Source organism: Gallinula chloropus, assembly GCF_964237585.1.
Source record: "Gallinula chloropus genome assembly, chromosome: 6".
Lineage (NCBI taxonomy): Eukaryota > Metazoa > Chordata > Aves > Gruiformes > Rallidae > Gallinula > Gallinula chloropus.
This window is the reverse complement of record NC_140091.1, coordinates 2,289,032-2,311,687: the sequence shown is the minus strand read 5'-3', so window position 1 is coordinate 2,311,687 and position 22,656 is coordinate 2,289,032. Positions and strand designations below refer to the sequence as shown.

Below are 22,656 nucleotides of genomic sequence, written 5' to 3'. Positions count from 1 at the left end.
CCTATATGTGGATTTCCTGACTAATTACATCCGTGGGAGCTTGGCAAAAGTAGGGTGGTTTTTTTACCTGCACATTCAAAGGCTCGTTGATAAGTGGGGGGAAAAAAAAATCCAAACTACATGTGGGCAGTTCCTTTGTGCTGAATGTTTATCCTGAGAGCTCCTCGGGAGCAAACGGGAACAGGGCCGCATTGTGTAAAGCGCTGTGCAAACACAAGGTAACAGCTTAAACTGATTAAATACAAAGGGAAGAGATACTGATACGCTCAGAGCGTAAGGAAGGGAGTAGCTAGTGAAGACGTGATTGAAATAAATAATTAGGGAAGTGGATTAGTTAGGCAAGGTAGTTGGCTGAGCTGGTTTTACACACAGTAGAAATTATTTAATGCTTTTAGGCAGGTTTCCTGCTGGAGTTAACAATCCATGTACCCAAGGGTGGTGGAGCATAAGCAGCACAGCCCAAGTTTACTTCCTGAGAAGCTTTTCTTGCCCTCCCTGGTTGGCTCTGGGAGTGCAGGAGCAGAGAGCAGCCCCTGGGTTTCTTGTTCCTCAGCCGCCCTGCTGAGACAGCCAGCAGCCGATAATGGGCTTTGGGCACTAATGACCACCACTAGATCTGAACCTGTGACATGGAGATGAAAGCCTGCATAGTCCGTGCCTCCTACCCATCTTGCTCTCTGTCTTTAAAGGATTTAATTAAACGTTGAATACAGTTAACTAGGAATAGTCCTCTTGCTGAACAATGCAGAGTGAGACAGCACTTGCCAGGAGAAGGCGATGCTCACGAATGGATTCGAAGAGATTAAACTTGCCAAATTTTGATTTGATGTTCTCTATCTTAAGAAGATAGCAGAAGATCAAGAACTATCAGACCTATTTCAGATTTGAGATAAAGCTTTAGCACTCTTAGCAAGGGAGATACTGAGTGAGAACAAACTCATTGTCTCCCCGATATGATCCTTATTCCTCATCTCTGCAGTGAGTGCTTACAGAATCATTGCCCGCATACTGCCTGTGCTGCTCTGCAAATCAATTAAAAATGGCTCAGAGATTCTCACTTCTGAGGGATTCATTTCATAGTTTGGTATATTTTTGTGGGTCCTGACATGAGCAGGGCATATCTGCCTAGGCCAAGGCATCAAACTGAGCAGCTGCCTTTTCGATATGTGTTTTTCATGTGAATAGCTGAGCAAAAAGGAAAAATAAGAGAGAAGCAGCGTTACCTCCTTCCTCTGCATTGAATGAAGCCCAATAGGTTGATTTTGAGAAAGTAGAGAATCTGTGGGCATATGAAGGATGAGAAGTTTTCTGGAAATACAGCATCCTGCCATGGAAATTCCCCGTTTTGTTCCTTTTATTACTGTACTAAACTATGTGGGACCTGTAGTCCCACGCTCTGGCATGGCTGGCCCTGTGTGGAGCCAGGAGTTGGACTTGATGATCCTTAAGGGATAAGGAGATAATGGGATCCTATTGCTGGCCCTGAAGCATCACTTCACAGGTATCACTATAAACCTGATAGCCACTTCCAGCGTTTCCCTTTCAAAGACAAGCAGGAGCTCTCCTTAACCTGACTTGAGTTCTTACTCACCTTGAATTTTTTGTTGCTTTTTCCCTAACAGATTACTTCTTGACGCTTGACGAGCCTATGAACAACATAACTACCACCCTTGGCCAGACAGCAGAGCTGCACTGTAAAGTCTCTGGGAACCCTCCTCCGACGGTGCGCTGGCTGAAGAACGACGCCCCGGTTGTGCAGGAGCCGCGGCGGATCTCCTTCCGTGCCACCAGCTACGGGTCTCGGCTGCGGATAAGGAACCTCGACACTACGGACACTGGTTACTTCCAGTGTGTAGCAACCAATGGCAGGAAGACTGTTTCCACAACTGGTGTGCTGTTTGTGAAGTTTGGTAAGTGTTCTCTTTTTAAAGTGTTGGAACTGTTAGTTAGACAACCAGCTCTGGAGAAAGGTGTGTTTATCCACTGAAAAGGAGTGCCCGATGTGGTATCACCCAGTCTGATTCTGCCTATTTCTGGGAGCATCTCTGGGATGGAATATCTTCTCTGCCTGGTTGCTCTTTGCTCAGCTGAGCTGTAACAGTGGTGTTTCCTGTGTAAAAACCTCCTGGAAGCAGGACTGAAACCCAGCAGCGACACTTACTCATACACTGCCTGAGCAGATTCAGGCCAGTTGAGAACAAGTATTGTATCCCCAAATACCTGGGTGACCTCCTTTGTCTCCATCTCAGCTTGCAGCCTGGGTTGGATGCACGTTAGTGAGATATATATTTATGTACACTGAGATATATGTTTATGTACGTTGAGATATATATTTATGTACACACAGTATTTATTATCAGGTGCAATAAGCACTTTTCCTTCAAAATTTATATTGAGAGAATTGTCCCCAGAGCTGATCTTGCAACTGAGAAGATTCCAAACAAGAAAGGGGTTTTGTGTGTCTTCTCCTCCTCCTCCATGTTCAGAGGGCAGTAATTCACTGAGGTGATGATGTTCATGCAGAGTCCTGGTTAATGCTCTTAGGAACCAAACAGATAGCCCACAGTGACTGATGCCTGTGATGAGCCTCATAGGCTTTATTCATAAATCTCCTACATCTTCCAAATTCAAATAAAAAAAATGATAATCAGAGGTACTCTCGTGGGGCAGTTGTTGTCCTTTAGCCTGGACCTGAAATGTAGGAGATTTTTATTTGAGCACTGATACTTTTATAGGTGCTCCTGTAGGAAACAGCATGAAGTTTTCTCTTTTCCAGACTGGAGCAATAGTTAATCTCACAGTTTGGTTTCTTGAGCATTACTTGGTTTCTCTACTCATTACTGTGAACTTGGCTGAAATCCACTGCAGCCAACTGCATCCTTTGGCGTGGCAGAGAACACGCGCTGCAGCCTGCTCAGCCAAAGGAGAAGCAGGGAGGGCAGCACCAACCAAAGCCCCTCAGCCAAAGCCCGCTGAGGTCAGAACAGATCTCACCAGTGTACCTAAATCACATCTAAGATGAATTCCCTGATAAACAGTGAAGACTGATAGGAAGAAATTACGCTATTTTCTCCCAGTTGTAGTTACAACTGTTGTACAAGCCTCCTGTGGTTTGCTGTAACCTTTTCCACAGTGGTCCAAGACATGGTTGAGTTGCAGGATGAGTCCCTCCCCTGTCTAGTTTTTGCTTCGTCTGTGGCATTTAGACAGTCATTGCTCCAGGATACAGTCTGGTACCTGTGACTTTTCTGTTAGACTACATAAAGCACTTCAGACTGTTACTTTTATCTTTTAAAAGGTTTTTGAAAGCTTTGCTACCTCACCATAACTCATCATGCTCTTTCTCTTCTGTCGCTTTTCCAGGTCCCCCACCAACAGCAAGTCCGGGATCATCGTAAGTTGTTTCATGTCTGTTGTGTCAATTCATTCATCTTGTGTTTCAGCAGTCAGAAGTTCATTTTTCATTGTGTGACAGGAGCACTTTTACATTCCACTTTGAGTCAGATAGCACAGTAATTTATTGCAACTGATGATCTGTCTCCTAGATACGTTTCCATGTTACTGTGTCAGCTCCTGCTCCTTCCACTAGACTCCTTAATTTCCATTATTACTGCCTTTAGATCATCTGGTGCCTTCAGTCTTTGAACTGATTAGTGTACACACAGGTATGAGCAGAAACTCATCTTTGTACGTGTCACAGCCCAATCTGGAAAGAAATTGTCTTTACAAGCAGAACTTTACTGCTTAGAGGCTTCTTACTGATTTTAAGGGCGCTGATGGTCCTAAGCTGGATGTGTATCTGTCTGGACCTTTTTTAGTAAGCTGTCTTAAAGAGCAGTTTTTTAGGACTGAGCGTGCGGGTGGGAGTAGTTTTACAACAGCTCCCTGTATCCTGGAGCTCAGGTTTGGTTCCCACTGCTGGGACTGTGCATCTGGGTCTGAGCAGTTGCCTCGTTGTTGTAGTGTGGAGCTTCTGACTTTGGTAGCTTTTGAAAACCTATATTTAACTTCCTCTCTATTTTCAAGATATGGGATCAAACCTGCTCACCTTTTATAGTCCCTTATTGTTTTCAAGTGTGATCTTCAACTGTTCTGAAGTTTGAAATCCAGTCCAGAGAAGGGCAACCATACTGGGGAAGGGGCTGGAGGGCAAATCCTCTGAGGAGCAGCTGAGGGAGCCGGGGGTGTTCAGCCTGGAGAAGAGGAGGCTGAGGGGAGACCTTCCCACTGCATATAATTACCTGAAAGGAGGATGCAGAGAGGTGGGGGTTGGTCTCTTTGCCCAAGTGATGGGTGATGGGACAAGGAGGAGTGGCCTCAAGCTGCACCAGGGCAGAATCAGATCAGACATCAGAAAGAAGTTCTTCACTGAAAGGGTTATCAGGCACTGGAACAGGCTGCTCAGGGAGGGGGTTGAGTCACTGACCCTGGATGTATTTAAAAGACAGGTAGATGAGGTGCTCAGGGATATGGGTTAGTAGAGGATGAGTACGGTTGGACTTGATGGTCTCAAAGGTCTTTCCCAACCTTGTGATTCCGTGAAATTAATTCTATGGTAGTGTGGAAGCCTCTGCCCACAAAAGGACATGCTAGGATGCCCTCTAATGGAACAGTTTTTATGTCATCTTTCCTTTTGAAGGTACCTGGCATTAAGTTACTGAGGTTGTTCTGGAAGGGAAGGTCTTTGCTTGGACTTGCACTCCTTTGTGTGACCGTGGTGCTCCATGGGGGAAAACGTGGCCTTGCCGCAGGAAGTGGAGGCCCTTGTGCTTTTTATCAGTTTGGAGGCTTAGTGAGTTATGAAAATGAGTATTTTGTGTCTGCTTCCACCTTCTTGGAATCTGTAAGGTTAAGCAACACAACCTCAAGGGTCAGAAACCCACAGGAGAGCATCACAAGCACGGAAAGCAGGGAGCTGTGCTGGAATTTGTCTCTCTAGGCCACTCTGGATTGCCTCGTGTTTCTAAACCAAGATGTATCAGGGACCTTCTTCCCATTTTTCTTCCTGGCAGGGTTTTGGATCAAAGACTGCAATGTAACTAGCTAAAAATCTCACCATCTTAGAAAGAAGTAATTCCTCTGTAGTAGTTGTGACCAAAAGAGATATTTAATCACACTTCATTACCCTGGGAGGCTGTGGGCTCTGTCTGGGAAGAGGTCATGTTGTACCAAACTTTGGGGAGAGACATATCCAAAGAAACGTGCTGAGGGATCTCAGCTTTACTCACTGGAGAACGTTTACATTCCTATATAGGCTCAACTGATTTAATCTATGAAATGAGAGAATCAGGAAGGAGATTATGACAAAGAAATTATGAACTTGGAACTCATGCTAAATTAGAATAAATTGTTCTAGAGATGAAAACATCATTTTTCTGGTATTTTGATTACAAATTGCCTCAAATGTGAAGAGAGCATGAAGCCTGTTCCCTGAAGGCATCAGCCCCCAGGTTACTACACTGTTCTGTAGTCTTGATGCTGTTGTAGGACACCTCATTGCTGTTAGGGGAGTCATAAGAAATACCAGCTTTTATAGGTGAGAAATAAACCCCATCTACACCAGCCTCAGTTTCCCTGTCCCAGAGTGCTGGAGGTTCTGTAGCGTGGTGCTGACCTCCCTTCCCGTCCTGTTCCTCTGCTCCCTTCAGGGACTGGGAGGCTGCAGTGAGGTCCCCCCTCAGCCTTCTCTTCTCCAGGCTGAACAAGCACATCTCCCTCAGCCTCTCTCCGTAAGGGAGCTGCTCCAGCCCTCTGATTATCTTCATGGCCTCCTCTGACCCCTCTCCACCAGTCCCACATCTTCCTTGTACTGGGGGCCAAGAAATAACTGTAATACATGTGTGTGCTCCAGCCTGATCCCTCCTGCTTTCCCTAAGCACCGCTGTAGTTAGCCAGAGCCAGAAGTGATACGCGAATCAGCCCACAGCGAATGCAACCCCAGCAGAAACATCCCACTGTGGTCGGTAAGGAAAGCAAGAACCCCAGGTATGGAAAGCAAGAACCCCAGGTTTTGAAAAGCAAGAACCCCAGGTATTGGAAAGCAAGAACCCCAGGTGTGGAAAGCAAGAACCCCAGGTATAGCCACAGTGCACAACACTGGCTGACCCCAACGTCCGTCCTCTGGCTCTTGCCTTTGGCAGAGGTCGGTTTTTAAACCCTTATCTGAGAGGCCGTAGAGTTATGTTCCATCCCGGGGCTCTGTGTCTCTGGCAGAGCTTAAAGAAGCTTCTTGTGTTTAAAAAAAAAGGTAAAAAAATCACCCAGCATGTTCCTGCTTTATAAATAAATCACTATTTTATCTTTGCTTTGCCAGAAGGTGCTGCTGATAGAGCAGGGGGAGCTGTGGGGAGAGTGCTGGTGCCTCCGTCCCACGGTCAGGATGCGTGCCTGGGAGCTGGGCAGCTCTGCCAGCTCTGCCCCTTGGACCACTGGAATAGTTTCCATAAAGTGGATGGTGTCAAGGGCACCTCCAATGCAGGCAGGAGTCTGAGGGGGGGCTCTGCTGCAGAGCAGCCACGTCCTGATGCCTCTTAGTATAACAAGCCACCCAGCAGCTAATTTATCCCTTTCTTTTTCCTATGGAATTTATGAATTGAAACTCATTGAATTAATTGAATGATTAGAGGAAGATCAAAGGGAGAGTTTTTCCAGGTGACTCGTGTGTCAGGGTGTAGATGTGCACTGTGTATTTCTCTCTGTGTGTCCCTATCTTGCACACACCTACGTGTGCTGCTGCAGCCAGTGCTTCTAAAAATGCCCTGACAGATCCTAACTCTGACGTTAGTTTTGAAGTCCCTGTTGCTTCACATCACTTTGAACCTCACTTTTTATCCAGCATCCATGGCAAGGTTTGATCCTCTAAGGGCAGAGAAGTCTGTGTCATAATCTTGGGTCTCTCTGGTTGCTACAGAGATTGAAATCAGAAGGGGCTGGGGTCAGAGTGCAGCAGATTCCTGGAGATGAGAGAATTTAATACAACAATAGAGATACTTTGGCCTGGAAAATGGTTGTGTGCTCAGTCTTTTCCATTATTATCATCATCCTTTTTTTTCTCATCCGTTCTTCTCCATACCTGGAGTGATGGCCCCTTGCATGCCCTGAACTTCCCCCCCTCCAGGAGAAATGGGGCACTGAAATCAGAGAAGCTGGAGTGTTCATAGTAGGAGCTACAGTGGGAAACAAAACCACCTTTTTCCATGGTCCAGCCTAAAAGCAAGCTAGACAAATCCTGCTGGAGTATGGTCCAGTGGGAAGAGGACAAGGAAACACTCTGCAGATTCTGTGTTGGAGCTGTACAAAAACCCCAGGCAATTTGTTGTGTTGTGAGTACTTTTCAGTAAGGCTTAACCCACCGGTGAAGTACTGCACTCAACAACACAGACTTCTGACTTTATTCCAGTGGAGACATTGGAAGAACAGCATGGCTCCTCTTGCAAGTGTTCTGCAAGTTCCTAAGACATGGTGGTTTAGGTTTTAGAGGAGAAGAATGTCTGGCTTATAGAATTGACCACTACCCTTTGTCTGCATCCTTTCAACCAGTTTCTTATCCACAGGATGGTCCACCCATCAAATCCACATCTCTTCAATGTACAGATAAGGATGTGGTGGGGGACTGTGTCAAAGGCTTTGGACAAGTAGGTAGATGACATCAGTCACCTTCCCTTTACCCACTGATGCTGTCACTCCAATATTACTGCTCTTGGATGTGCAGTGGTTACTGTGCAGCAAAGAGGCGATGGATGGATGTCAACCAGGCTGGATGTGTGTACCACAGGCTAGTTCCTTGTGTCAGTGTTGCCCTTCAACAGTCCTCCTATTCTTAACAGAGCCTTTTCTGTGCATGTAATCCAAATACATTGTTGCTTTGTTTTTCATTTAACCTCTGGGCACCAGGAGAGGAGGGAAAGAGGAGAGGGCTGTCATTTTAAGGGGCATTTGATTCATAAAGTCGAATGGGGTTTGTGATTCCCAGAAAAAGCTTGGAAGGCTTGTGAAACCACAAACCCTGCAGGATTCTCCCATCCTCTTTTCAGTGATTAAGGTTTTTTTGGTGGGGTTTGGGTTTGTTTTGTTTTTTTTTTTGAGTTAAACACATCTGGGTTCTTTAGTAAAACAGATCTTTGGTACAGTGGCTCTGTGTGGCTGGATGTTGGCGTGGTTCTTGTGCCGAGAAAACACATAACCACTGGCCAGCATCCAGGTGAGACTTGGCCAACTGTGTGTTTGATTGTGGATTTCAAAGACTAACAGAGAGACTTTCCCCTTCCAGCTTAGAGAAGCAGAAAAATGGCAGAAAAAATGCCAGTCAAGATGCAAGAGTAGATTGCAGGCAGCCCAGAGAGGGAGTGGATGCCCCGTCCCTGGAGGTGTTCAAGACCAGGTTGGCTGGGGCCCTGGGCAACCTTGTGTAGCTCCAGGCCTGGAGGTTGGTGGCCCTGCCTGTGGCAGGGGGGGTTGGAATTCTGTGATCCTTGGGTCTCTTCCAACCCAGACCAGTCTGCAATTCACTGTCGAGCTGCTCCAGCAGCATCCCAAGACCAACCCCGCACCCCAGGGCTCCTGCGCCCAGGCTGGGGCACCAGGCTTGACCCCCTCACCCCCCCCCCCCCCCCCCAACTAAGCCCCATGGACCTTGGTGAAGATGGTATATGGATTTCCAGTCCTGTCACACGTTTTCTTGCTGTTGGAGAAACTCCCTTTGTGTTGCTTAGTGACGGTGGAAATTTTAAGTGAGGGCTGAAGGCAGGTCCCCCGAGTTCTGGCCCAGGACCGTTTATAGCCCCTCTGTGTGGTGATGCAATAGCCTGTGTGTGCAGCATGTAGGATCTGAGATGCAAACTTGAAGTGGGATATTCTGTGTGGAGGCCAATGTAAATAGAGCTGTACTAGAAAGTCACGCGGTACGAGGATGAAGTCTGAGTGGCTGATGCTGACAGAAACCATGTTACGTTCTGCTGCATTACTTCAGTCAAGTGAAAATAATACTCCCTTAGTTTTGCTGGGCTCTGAGAGTGGGATTATCTGCTGTGAGCATGCCAGTCGTGGAGACAAAATGTTTCCAGGGAGAGCTGGACTGAGCCTCTTTGCTGGGTCTTTGATCTGGTGCACAGTTATCTGCTGTGCCACTGTCTCACCTTCTCCCCTGTTCTGATTGTTCTGCTGTGGTTTTCTTGGTGACATTCCTGCAGCGTGGCAGGCAGTAAGGTGGCTGCTGAGGTTTAGGAGGGGACACACTCTTGGACTTTCCTGAGCAAGCAAAAGTCAATTAAAACCTCTGGGTAAATAGAGTACAGAATTTTGGAAGCCATTGTTGTGTCTTGTATTAAATTAATTGCTTTTCATAGAATCATAGAATGGTCTGGGTTGGAAGGGACCCCAAGGATCACAGAGTTCCAACCCCCTGCCACAGGCAGGGACACCAACCTCCAGGCCTGGAGCTACACAAGGTTGCCCAGGGCCCCAGCCAACCTGGCCTTGAACACCCCCAGGGATGGGGCACCCACCCCCTCTCTTGGCAGCCTGTTCCAGCCCCTCACCACTCTCTCTGCAAAGAACTTCCCACTAATATCTAATTTAAAGCTTCCCTCCTTTAGCTTTAATCCATTCCCCCTTGTCCTGCCAGTCTCTGCCCTTTAACAAGCTGATTCCCCTCCTGTTCCTCTGCTCCCTTCAGGGACTAGGAGGCTGCAGTGAGGTCCCCCCACAGCCTTCTCTTCTCCAGGCTGACCCAGCCCAGTTCCCTCAGCCTCTCTGTGTAGGGGCGGTGCTCCAACCCTCTAATCATCTTTATGGACTCCTCTGAGCCCCTCCTCTGAATCTTTTATCTACCTCGAGGTACTTATGTAGCTAAATATACACATTAGCAGAGAACACCAGGATCCTTTACCTCTTTACCTCCTCTTATCTCCCAGGCCATGCAGGGGAAACTGAGCCAGAGTAAGATCAAAGGTGTTTCTGTTGCCTTAACAGCAAGTGTTTGTGCCACCATGGATAGAAAATCACCCTGGTCACCTTCCCCAGGTGGGACACCCCAGGGTGGGCTGCCCAAGCTGTAGCCTGTAACGAAATAGAGATGTGAGCACCCACCAAAACCTGTGCCACTGTGTTATTCTTCTTGTCTGCTGTGGCCAAGCATCACCCACTGGTTTTCATGGGAGCAACACTGTGATAAGCTGACTTCTTTGCCATGGGGCTCTTGCCCTGGCTCTGCCTAACGAAGGGGGTTAAACTGCGTTCTGTTGTGCCCTGGATAAGTCGGCAGAGAAGAAGCTGGCCTGTAGTTTGGAGAAAGATTGACCTTAGAAAGTGCTTTTCCCTTTTGAAATGGGATCCAGTAAATATTTTAAGCAATTGTAGCTGAAGTGTTCCGCCCTTATCTGCCTGTAGAGCAAACAGAAAGCCCTTCTGTCGTCAGGCGGCGTGAAGGGAAGGATTGACTCGGAACGGAGACGTGGCTGTATTATCTGAAAGCAAATTAATTACACTGGTGTCAATATTTTTTTAAAGTGGGGAGGGAAAAACGAGTTAAGTGCATTACAACTTGGCCATGGGGAGCCAGAGCTCCTTACTGTGCTCTTGTAATACAAGGGAAAAGACAATGTGCTGTTAAGAGCTGGATTTGGTTTTGTGCTGTGCAGGGTCACCCATAGCAACTACACATGCAAAGAAATGTTTGATATAGAAATGGCTTGGGTGGAATGCCAAGCTCAGCAGCTAAAGGGTGTTTGGACTTTTATTTCTGTGAGGCTTTAACACAACCCAGTTGTGTAGCCAGTAACCCCTGATGTGGCACACAGCAGTTGTCACGAGACCCCAGGAGACTGGGGGAGTTGAAATCGTAGACTCACAGACTGGTCTGGGTTGGAAGGGAGCCCAAGGATCACAGAGCTCCAACCCCCTGCCACAGGCAGGGCCACCAACCTCCAGGCATGGATCTATACAAGGTTGCCCAGGGCCCCATCCAACCTGGCCTGGAACACCCCCAGGGACTGGTTCTCCTGGTGGAGGGAGGGCACAGCTCCAGGACATGCAGTTTTGGGGACGGTCCAATTTTGGGCACAGTCCAGTTTTGGGACGGCTCTGAGCTGCATGGCCAGAGCTGTGTGGTTTGTTGAGAAACCACTTTGTGTGTCACCACTCTCACATATGTGGCTATAAAGTCCTGTTATTATTATATCTCTCTGCTATCCCAGTAAACTCTCCTTATTCCAACCCGTGAGGTTTTGGTTTCTCTGGTTTTCTTTTCCCTCCCTTTCCCCCTCCCTCAATTCTTCTCCCCCTCTTAAACAGTGAATAGCTGTGTGGTGCCCGGCTCTCAGCTGGGGCAAAACCACAACAGATGCATAAAGGGTGGGTAGAAGGTAGATTGTCCTTTAATTAGTGATCTCAACTGCCAGTGTTGATAGAAGCACGTAGAGAAACGCTGTGATTGTATCATTTGAGCCCGAGTCGCAGGCTCTGCCCGTGGTTTCCTGATCTCTTTCAAAAGGAGCAGAGTGAGGATCCTTTTGAAGCTTCAACAGTTTGGCAACAGAAAGGGAAAAAGAAGTATCTGGAAAGGCTGAAAAGTTGCATCTCTTACCCCAATCATCTCCTGCAGCCCTTCAGGCGCTGGGTGTATGGAGATTCTCTTCAACTCTTGCAGAAAGAGAAGAAAAAAGATCATAACACGCAGTTGGCAATCTGTGTCTGACTAAGCTTGATAATAAACTGAGTCTTGTGAGCTAAACCAAATAGTTAGACCTGCCAAGGATCATTCCAACTAATGCTATATATCCTTAATGTCACACAGAGGCCTTTTTCCCACTGAACTACTTGGCAGAAGTTGTCTGGGTAAGGAGTTCAATCCACCCCAGGACAGAGGACCTGTGCTACTCAGCTCCATGTTAAGGCTGCAGCTACGACTGGTTGGAAAAAAATAAGTATTGGGTTTGATTAAAAATATAGAGCCTTCAGTATTTGATTTTTTTATTCCATGCTGAGATTCAGCCTGGAGAAGAGGAGGCTGAGGGGAGACCTTTATCATCGCCTACACTGCCCTGCCAGGAGGGTGCAGCGAGGTGGGCGATGGTCTCTGCAGCCAGGGGATAGGAGATGGGACAAGGGGCAATGGGCTCAAGCTGCCCCAGGGCAGGGTCAGCTCAGCTGGGAGGGCAAAGTTCTTCCCTGGCAGAGTTGTGGGGCTGTGGCACAGGCTGCCCAGGGAGGGGGCTGAGTCCCCAGCCCTGGGGGTGTTTAACAGAGGGGAGATGAGGTGCTCAGGGATATGGGTTAGTAGAGAACAGGTGTGGTTGGACTGGATGATCTTAAAGGGCTTTTCCAAACTGGTGACTCCATGATTTGAAACTTTGGGGTAGTGAAGACTCTGGTTGCTTGTGACAGGAATTGTTCAAGAGAACAGAAAATAGTAATTATAATAATGACTGCATTGTGAAGAGAGTGTGGGTAGTGGCAGGTGGAGGGGCCTCTGCATGATGGATTTGTTTCCTGTCCTCATCTTTATCACCCTCATACAAAGTTGTCTCTGTCTCTGTACCTCCCCTCTTCCTGCGCCCCTTCCCATGGGCACTTCATGCTTCTCCTCCCTGTTCGGATGGGCTCAGTGCTGAGCCTTTGCTTTTTCCCCTCATGGGACATCCCAAGCCAGGGGCTTGGAGCCATGTGCTGCACCACTGCTTGTCTCTTGAAATCGCTGCAAAATCTCCTTTCTTCATCACTCCCATGCATCTTTAGCTCTTCTGATGGCATGAATGCTTCCATGATTATGGGGTGTTTCTCCTTCCACCTTGAATAGCGTACTACCTCCCTTGGGCTGGCCCAGTGTGCCTGCAGGGAGGAAGCACCTCCTCTCCCAGTGAAGGATGAGTAGAGACATAGTTCAGGCATCCCCATGCCCAACCTTGTCCCTCTTGTGAGGACCCCCTGAAAATCAGCAATTTGGAAAGGCCACCCAGTGCCGTTGGCAGCCACACTGTAACCAGCCAGGATCAGGAGCAAGACTAGTGAGTAAAGATGGAGAGAAGGATCCTCACCCTGAACTAACAGTGCAGCTCCTTGTTGCAAGGACATGTCAATCACACCAAACTCAAGTTAAGAGTTTACCCTGGGCTTCCACAGCCTTTAGGAGAACCAGTGGTCTCAGTCTTGGGGCAAGTGTTTATTCAGTCTAGTAAAAACATGCAAAATGGGAATAAATCTGTATCGACCCAAGGCACTTGCACTGCTCCAGTGTGGGGTAAAACCTTCAGAATGAGCTTTCCCACCAAGGTAACATCACTGCACAGCCCACCTGTATGTAGTTACCTACTGAATCAAGGTTTCTGTTACTTCATCACAAAATCATTAAGTGCAAGGAAGAAGATTATAAGGTGTTACATTATTTATCCTGATAATTAAAACCACGCGTGACGCTTTAGCTTTGGCTGTTCAGAGCAATAACCCTGGGCGACTTCAAACACTGTAAAAAGAGTTAACCATCCATTTCAGAACGTGTCAAATTTATTGATCTTGTTAACAGGAAAATATGTGTGTGGTTGCCTTGGTGGGGATGGAAAGCAGTTGTCACAGAATCATAGGGGTTGGAAGGGACCTGTGGAGACAGGACAAGGGGTGATGGGCTCAAGTTGGAGCACAGGGAGTTCCCCCCCAATCTGGGGAAGAACTTCCCAGGGAGGGTGAGGGAGCCCTGGGACAGGCTGCCCAGGGGGTGTGGAGTCTCCTTCTCTGGAGAGATTCCAGCCCCTGTCCTAGGGACCCTGCTTTGGCTCTGGAGGGCCCTTCCAACCCCTGTGATTCTGTGAATTATAGCAGAATCTCTTAATCTTGGACTTGAAAGCATAGTAAAAGCCTCTTTTGTAGTGTTTGTGGGTACAGTAGTTTCAGAAAACTCCTTGTCTGACTCGTTTCCCATGGTAATTCTTTATCCTTTATTTTAAATTGGGTGGTGTTGGTTTTTCCTCCTCGATGGGTGCGAATTAGACCAGGTGCAAGTAGCAGGTGAGGATTTGACCTTCTGTGAGTGTACCATCCTTTGCAGTTATGAAAGGTACAGAAGATAATGAAGGAAAATACAATTCTAGCAATGGTAAAAGTGGAGAAAGGCTCTGGAGACTGTTTCCTTGCATTGTGACCTGTGTTTGGGGCAATAGTTGGCCTGAGGAGCTGATTCCCAGCAATCTCACATATCTGGGGAGAAACCCAGAGAGGCTCCAGAGGCGTCTGTGGGGCTGCTCACTATTTGTTCCTCAGAATAACACAGGAACTTTGCTCCATCCTTGGCCTGTGAGACATTTTTTGTGGGACAAAACAGGCAATCGTGGTCTTGCCAAAATAAAGTCCCTCAGCTGGCTTTGCTGCGTGGATGGTATGTGTGCATGCCTTTTAAATGGTCTTTGGCTTAATCCTCACTTATTTTTTTTAATGCAGTTGTAAAATATATGGTTTATGTTACCAGCCCCTGATAAGAGTTAGTATTGATAGGAACTAGCATTTCACCTACTCAGAGATAAACCCCCAGCTTTTTAGATTGGATAAGGTACAACTGCATAAGTGTGCCAGGACAGCCTTTATTAAAACAAGGCTCTAGAAACATTTTTATTATCTTAAATAATATTTTTCCAGTGGGGGAATGCATTAATATAATCCATAACATGCATATAACCTTATCAATACCAATTAATTTCAGAAATACAGCTAAAATTGCGGTGTCACAAAGGTCAGCTGGTTGCTCCATGGGGACAGGTAAGATGTTTGGCAGACAAGGTTGTGCTTGCTCACTGAGGAGTGGTACAGCAGGATGCTGTAAGGACCTCAGACATAGTTTGCATCAAATCACAGAAGTCACCATGTGTAAAACATCTTAGAAACCTGTGATCTGTTCACAGCAGCCAGTTAGCATTACTTCTGATGCAAAATCCTATCAAATTATTATTCTTAGTTGGAATAATAAAGTAAAATTAAATAAAGCAATTTTTTCTTTATTTTTCTTTATTAAATTTTATTTATTAAAAAAAAAATTGCATGTCCCACAAACTTGGAAAAGTCCAGAAAAACATGAACCTTTTCCTCCCTCTGTCCCTTGAGTTGGAGAAACTGTGGTGCTGGTTGTGGAGGGGAGGAAAATGTTTTTTTAACCTGGAAAACCAATCACTGGCTGTAAATGAGCTGCCAAGTGCATTATCTTATTCGCTGTCTACAGACACCTTACTTTGAGAAAGATGGGCTTTTCTTTGTCTTACTCCAAGTTTTAAACTCAAACTGCTTGGCCTTGTGAAATGGCATCCTTCCCTCTTTATTTGCTACAATTAATCATTATAATTTATATTAATAAATTATTATAAAAGGAGCTCAGAATTTATTTAATAACTCTCTCAAAGCTGTTGCTAGAAAATAGGCAGAAAGGTGTTATTTCCAAGTAGAAAGGTGCCATTTTTACACAGTTCTTCCTTCCAGTTGGGATTTTGATAATTTAGGGCTAGGCATTTTTCTCAAGACCAACAAAAATATGAAGGTTTTGCTCCCAGGATGGTTACTGGGCTGTGGTGGCTTCACACTGGTGTCTGCAACCTACCTAGAGAGGCAAAATGCATTCAAAGAAAGCAAACACATTCTCTGTGCCTCATCCAGTTACCATTGGGGGATGAATGGGTGGATCTTAATTTCCACTGAAGCATATTTTCACTCCTGTTTGTTATCTTAAGAATGAGTTTCTTATCTCCAAAGCAATCTTTATCACAAGAGGTTCTCAGTTTAATATAACTCATGGTACCCTTTAAAGCAGGCTGGCTATTCCCAGCTGAGGAGCCTCTATTTATGCCTGTCTGTCAGGAGCAGAATTTATGGTAGACCTGCAAGTTATGTGAACTTTAAATGTTTTCACAGTTGTTAAACTCGACCAACTATTTCACTGAGACTAACTGCTTAAAACAGTTTTGGACTTACCAGCTTCCCCCTGCCCAAATATGATGCTCATAAACCCAGCAACCCCCAGACTGCTCGTCAGCGGAGAAAAACGTGGTATTCCTCCCTGGACATAATTCTTAGGAAGGCCATTTAGAGAAATATGTATTCCCCTTGATTTTTTTTTTTTAAAGGAATCTGGAATTAGATATTAGGGGGAAGTTTTTTACAGAGAGAGTGGTGAGGGGCTGGAACAGGCTGCCCAGAGAGGGGGTGGGTGCCCCATCCCTGGGCGTGTTCAGGGCCCGGTTGGATTGGATGGGGCCCTGGGCAACCTTGTGTAGCTCCAGGCCTGGAGGTTGGTGTCCCTGCCTGTGGCAGGGGGTTGGAGCTCTGTGATCCTTGGGGTCCCTTCCTAGGATCCTGGGGTGCATCAAGAGGAGTGTGAGCAGCAGGTCACAGGAGGTGATCCTTCCCCTGTACTCTGCCCTGGTCAGGCCCCACTTGGAGTGTTGTGTCCAGTTCTGGGCTTCCTGGTGTAAAAAAGCCAGGGATCTCCTGGAGAGAGTCCAGAGGAGGGTTAGGAAGATGATTAAAGGCCTGGAGCATCTCCCCTGGGACAGGCTGCCCAGGGGGTGTGGAGTCTCCTTCTCTGGAGAGATTCCAGCCTGGTCTGGACACCAACCTGTGTGCCCTGTCCTAGGGACCCTGCTTGGGCAGGGGGTTGGACCCCATGGGCTCTGGAGGTCCCTTCCAACCACTCTATGATTCTGTGATTCCAACCCAGACCAGTCTGTGACTCTGTAATTCTATGAATTTGAAATCACTTTTCTCCATGCAGAGGCAGGAACAGAGCTCCCCTTCAGGTACTGGAACATGCCCCGTATTCAGACAGCCCTGGCACACGCCGGCTGCTCCGGCATCTCCTGGGGCAGAGCTCAGCAATTCAGCTCAGCAGCTTCAGCAGGATCATTATTAACATTTGTGAAGTAAAAAGGAGGAGTGATCCAGCTGATTCTTTGCAGTGAGTTTGTGCTTACGGCGATTACGGTTATTTTTGTGGCAGTCGCCGCGATCGTAGTTACGGGTGCAAATCTTTGGTCAAATAATAGTTTAAACAAGCTAACATTATACATATTATTTTTAATTAACTTGTGCTGAGGCATGTGTTTCACTTTTAATTCAAGTGTCAGGTTTGGGCGGTCTGCTTTTCGTCATGCTTAAGGTTAAAATATTAGGTCACCAGAAGAAAGACCCATTTGAGTCACATAAGACAAATTAAATGTTAGAAGGAAAGAGAGGGGAGGGAGGAGCAGAACCCAAGCTGGGACTTCAGAAAATAAGGTAAAGCAGGAAAGAGTTAGTGGGAGATGAAATGGGCTGCAGAAGTCCTGAAACTCATTTTCTAGTGCTCAGTATTGACTCTTGGTGCTTACAGGTTTTGTATTGGTTGGGAATAAATAATTCAAAGCTGTACTTGCTGTGTCCCAAGGCCTGGGAAGGAACTGGGAGAAGCCCCTCCTGGGCAAAGAATGACCTGAAGTAGTTTTCTTAGGGAATAAACCAGGTCTTTAAGACACGTTGCTGGAGAATGGGAAGTTTGGATGTTCTTCCTTAGGGGAGAAATTAAAAGCTGCCCAGGATGGAAACACAGCTTGAAAACAAAGACTCTTTTCCCCATGTTATTTAAATAAGTCTGTGTTAATGCCATAAAAATTGCCCTTTGCTTTAGATTGGATGTTTTGGGGTTTGATGGTCCCAGCTATGAATGTGTGGTATTTCCTGTGCTTTGCAGAAGATGCTGTTGCAGGAGGAGGTGTGTATCACACAGGAGCTGGGAAAACCTCTTTTAAGGAATGCTTGAGCAGTTTCAGTCTTCAGCCAGGACTAGGCAGTGATGAGAGAGGCTGGAATCATTAGCAATACCAGCTGGAAAATTTTAAATGTTAATTTTTCCTTAAAAAAAAGAATAAAATAAATGTCTGACTAAAGAGATTTACTATAAGGCAAACAGAAAGGTGTTACTTAAACCCTTCTTGTTATTCTCACCCTCTTCTGATCGCAGAGGTTCAAAGTGCCCTGCTCTGACCAGTGCTCCTTGGAGGGCCCTTCTCCTCCTGCATTAAAGCCAGGTTGTGCCATGCTTCTGGTGTAAGGATGCAGTAAAATATTTGGGAATAAAGCTCTTCATGTCCAAATTGAGCCACTTGAACGGTGTTCCAACCTTGACTGTATTTCTCTTATATTTAAAATGTCTTTTTTTAAAAAAAATCTATGACAAAGGTGCTTTTTCTGTGTATTGGGGGGATCAAGTTTGTGGGGGAGACACACAGTATAATCTGCAAGTTATTTTATTGCTTAATGAAAGCTGAACTCCTTGACTTCAGGTAACTAGTGAAAAAACTCCTTAATATTGGGGATTTTTATGTGGCTAGAGACTGAGTACTGCCTCCGTGATGTGCCTGATTTGTGGTCCTATATGTATCCTCCTGGCAGACCCCAGAGAGGCAGAAAGGTGAGTTGTTGGCCCCTTCCTCTGCCAAAAAATGCCAGCCTCATGCAGCACCAAGCAATCCTGTAGTGATTCTCCCCTGTGGCAGTGCTACAGATGGAGAACTGTCTCTAGGGAATATCAGCTTCCCAGTCAGACTGGTCTCTGAAATGCTTTTCGTGCCCATGAAAGCCATGAGTTGTTTGACTGAGGAGCTCCATAGGATCTGGTGGCTCAACATCACTTGCACAAATACAGCTGCACCCAGCTGTGATGGTGGGACGTGGGTGTCTGATGGAGATGCAGCAGTCAGGCTGTAGAACACCTTGAGGCTGCTCATAAAGCTGAAAAGGTCCCAGTCCTTAGGGATTTGAACAAAACCCTGAGGGCTGGGGTCGAGGTGCTTGGGGGAAGCCTCTTCCCTTTGCCCATCTCTCCTAGTTCATGTCCAGCTCCCCGGTGCAGTGCCCAAGGGGGATGGAGGTGGGTGTGATGTGGTCCAGTCCTGTCCATCTGCTCCTGAGGGGCTCCAAACCCAGGGCCTGAGCCCCGGCGGGGCGGACAAGGAGTCTGGTATCACTCAGGCCACAACGGCCGCAGCCGATTTACGGGGTGAAGCTGGTGATCGTTCCATCAGAAACTCCTTATCTAAAGGTTAATGCCTGATGAGAGGTGGATAAGGAACGAGCCTGTGGGTGAGATCATTGCAGCTCCATGGGGGAACCCAGGAGGCAGGAGGGTGTTTTTCTGTGCAGTACAAAGCTTTGATAGGAGAGGCATCGTTTAGCACTTGTAATCTTATCCTGCTTGACTGCTCTTCAAAAACATTTCACTTTTTTTCCCCCCTCTGCATCCAGAAACTTGGATGAACCGACCTTCCAAACGTAACCTTAAAATAGCTTTGTCAAACAAAACATAAGTGCAAGAGGTTTCCTGCCATTTCCATAACTATGAGCATATGATTTGCCCTTCGTCTTGAATAATGATGTAAGAAATGTGCCTGGAAAGATCCAAATGCCGTTACCAGGGTTGTTTCCTAACCAGCTGCAGATGCTGAGCCAGCACGGCCGGCTCGTGCCCTTGCTTGCAGGAATGCCTGTAGACCTTTGCTGGAGTTTTGCTGGGGAAGGGATCGTTAGAATCCTTAGAGACCTTATTACTGCCTACAACTACCTGCCAGGAGGGTGCAGAGAGGTGGGCGATGGTCTCTGCAGCCAGGGGACAGGAGATGGGACAAGGGGCAATGGGCTCAAGCTGCCCCAGGGCAGGGTCAGCTCAGCTGGGAGGGCAAAGTTCTTCCCTGGCAGAGTTGTGGGGCTGTGGCACAGGCTGCCCAGGGAGGGGGCTGAGTCCCCAGCCCTGGATGTGTTTACAAAAAGGGTAGATGAGGTGCTCAGGGATCTGGTTTAGCTTAGGATGGGAACAGTTGGGACTCGATGATCTTAAAGGTCTTTTCCAACCTTGTGATTCTGTGAACACGTTTGTTTAAGGGAGAAAAATACTGAATCAGGGAAGCTAACATCCCAACTAGCTTATTTAGTCGTGGGCAATATTTAGATCAGATTCATGGCCATCAAGCTCTTGTAGGCAGCTTTTGCTTCCCTGGAAGGACTCATTTTGCTAGAGACGCCCTAAAACTTTCTGATGATGACAAAGAAACCCAGGCAGTAATTGCTTCGGGGCGTGCTTGCCAAGGGATTAATTGCATGAGAGATGTATTTTATTAAGCTTCCAAAGCTGGGGATGCTGCCACGCTGCCCAGATGAGGTTAGTAGAAAACACATGTCAGCTCTCACCAGTGATGTTTACGTCTCCACACAAACCTGCCTCCTTTCAGCACCAAAATCCTCTGTGGAGAAGTGACTGGGGGGGAAGGGAGCGCAGTGATACACAGCCCTGAAAACACCCAGGCCGGTATGTTTAGGTGATTGTAAGTTGGTTTTGGGGGTGAGGGGGATTTGGTCTGTCCCAGTTTTAGCAGAGAGCTGGCCTGGGCCGCTCGGTGCCGTTCCTAATGCTGAGCTGTGCTTGAACAGCAGCCTCAACTGCTAAAACCAGCAGCCTGAACTTTAGTTTCAGCTGCTTTATCCATCCCTGGATCAGAGGCACCACGGTAAACCCACTATCGATCTGGAATGTGAGATAACTAAGTCAGTAGTTACTTAGATCACATTTACCTACTGAATTTTATTATTATTATTATTTTTAGGAACCAGGTGCATTAGTGGTGCTGTGGGACTCTCTAAATTTAATGCTGTCAAAGGAGCAGCGTTATTAATTATTTCTTTTAATGCCTGTGCTTTCCTAGCAGACCATTTAAGCCCTAGCTGCCCTGCTACTTTAAAGGGGGTGTCAAAGCAGCAATAGCTTATATTACACAGAACTTTTCCTTAAATTACACAGCGTTGTGCAAGTCTGGGCAGTTCTCTTCTTTCTGCAGAGTAAAATGCAGCCCTCACATTTCTGAAACATTGTTATGAACCAGAGCCAATATGTTCCCGTTTTTCAAAGCAAGGCCCAGGCAACTGGCTTTTGCTCTTTGGAAAGTATGACAGAACATTATTCATCTGTTTGCTTTAAGGGATATCTGCCAAGGAAAAAACTGTTTTCCTTTCATTCTGTGAGAAGCTGGAACATGAACAGGGAACAAAAATACAATTTATTTAACAACGTACAAACAATTTATACAGGGTTAATACATGTGTGGAGGTGTATTGGGTACGTGTAATAATGAAAGTAATTTATTGATGCACCTTTTAATTAGCTGCAAAGATTTCCAGAGCATGTGGAAGTTTTTTTACAGAGAGAGTGGTGAGGTGCTGGAAGGGGCTGCCCAGAGAGGGGGTGGGTGCCCCATCCCTGAGGGTGTTCAAGGCCAGGTTGGCTGGGGCCCTGGGCAACCTTGTGTAGCTCCAGGCCTGGAGGTTGGTGTCCCTGTCTGTGGCAGGGGGTTGGAGCTCTGTGACCCTTGGGGTCCCTTCCAACCCAGACCATTCTATGATTCTTCCCTCCATGCTCTCACTGATCAGCATTTATTACAAACTCAACTTCCCTGCAGCGACGCCCTCCGTTAACCCCAGTTTTAGGTTACAGATCTGTAGGTGCATGAGTCAGGCATTGAGCAAGACCCTCTGGGAGCACCTCTTCAGAGGGAACAGGAGTGTCCCCAGGCACTGTAAGGATCCCTGGATGTCCCAGGGGACGTGCCAGGGTGATGGGGAGCTGAGCTGTCCCCTCACAGTCCTGTTGTCCTGCAGCAAGCAGCAGTTTTTCCTTGGAAAAGAAGGTTGGAAAGCACTTGGTTTGTCTGAATTAGGCAACGTTGGCTGCCTTTTCCCATCAGTACTTTGCTGTTGGATATAAATTACTTAAATAAATAGCTCTGACTGGTTTAGCGCTCTAGTAGAACATCTTTTTTCTTAAGCAAGACAAAATGCCTTTCACTTTGTAACTGAAAAAACTGTCTGGCCAGTGTTCACACAGAGCCAAAGACACTCCATCTCCACGTGGTAGATCTTGGAGATAATGCACCGTTTATTTGCTCTTCAAATCAGTTCATCTTCATAAATCAGTCTGGCTCTGCACACACACCTTAATCCTGTGCTGGTTCACACGGCCACCCACCAGTGTCCCTGAATGCTGTGATGGCCTTTCCCTTCCTGCTTTTATTAAACCCTTTCTGCCTCTTTGTACACTCCCTGAATGGCTTAAAATTGCACCAGGGGAGATTTAGGTCAGATATCAGGAAGAATTTCTGTACTGAAAGGGCTGTCAGGTGTTGGGACAGGCTGCCCAGGGAGGTGGTGGGGTCACCATCCCTGAGGGGATGTAAAACGTGTGTAGATGTTGTGCTTGAGGACATGATCTAGAGTTGGGTTGGGCAGGTTTAGGTCTGTGGTTGGAGTCTATGATCTAAAGGGTCTCTTCCAACCCAGGCAATTGGACCAGGGGCGTTTGTGTCATGCAGGAAGCAGCAGCCATCAGTTCTGGGGTAACCTGTACAGGGAGCGGGGCCTCCATCGTGTGCGTGAGGCAGCCCTTTGCTTGGACACCGCAGCCACGCAGCAGCTCCCACACCCAGGGATGGATGGTGTTCCAGTCTCAATCCTTTCCATCCACTGTAAGACCTTTGCACATGGAGCTGTGAGCACTGCTTTGCTTTCACATTTACCTCTTCAATCTGCCAAACTCAGGTGAGGTGGAAGACAAAGTACCAGAGGGAAGAGAAAGTTCTTGCTGTGATGTTTGCGAACACCAAGAAGGCTGCT

The 22,656-nt window shown here is 46.9% G+C and overlaps 1 protein-coding gene across 1 annotated transcript in view; it reads left to right on the top strand.

The window, feature by feature from the left end:
- The window catches only part of ROR1 (receptor tyrosine kinase like orphan receptor 1), a gene marked incomplete at its 3' end in the record, with an annotated part of 48,697 nt that overhangs the window by 10,097 nt on the left and 15,944 nt on the right, over positions 1–22,656 (top strand). Inside the window, exons 2-3 of the mRNA XM_084265982.1 lie at positions 1,623–1,910; positions 3,364–3,394. Of these exons, the coding sequence (XP_084122108.1) occupies positions 1,623–1,910; positions 3,364–3,394 (319 nt within the window). The remainder of the gene's footprint in view (positions 1–1,622; positions 1,911–3,363; positions 3,395–22,656) is intronic.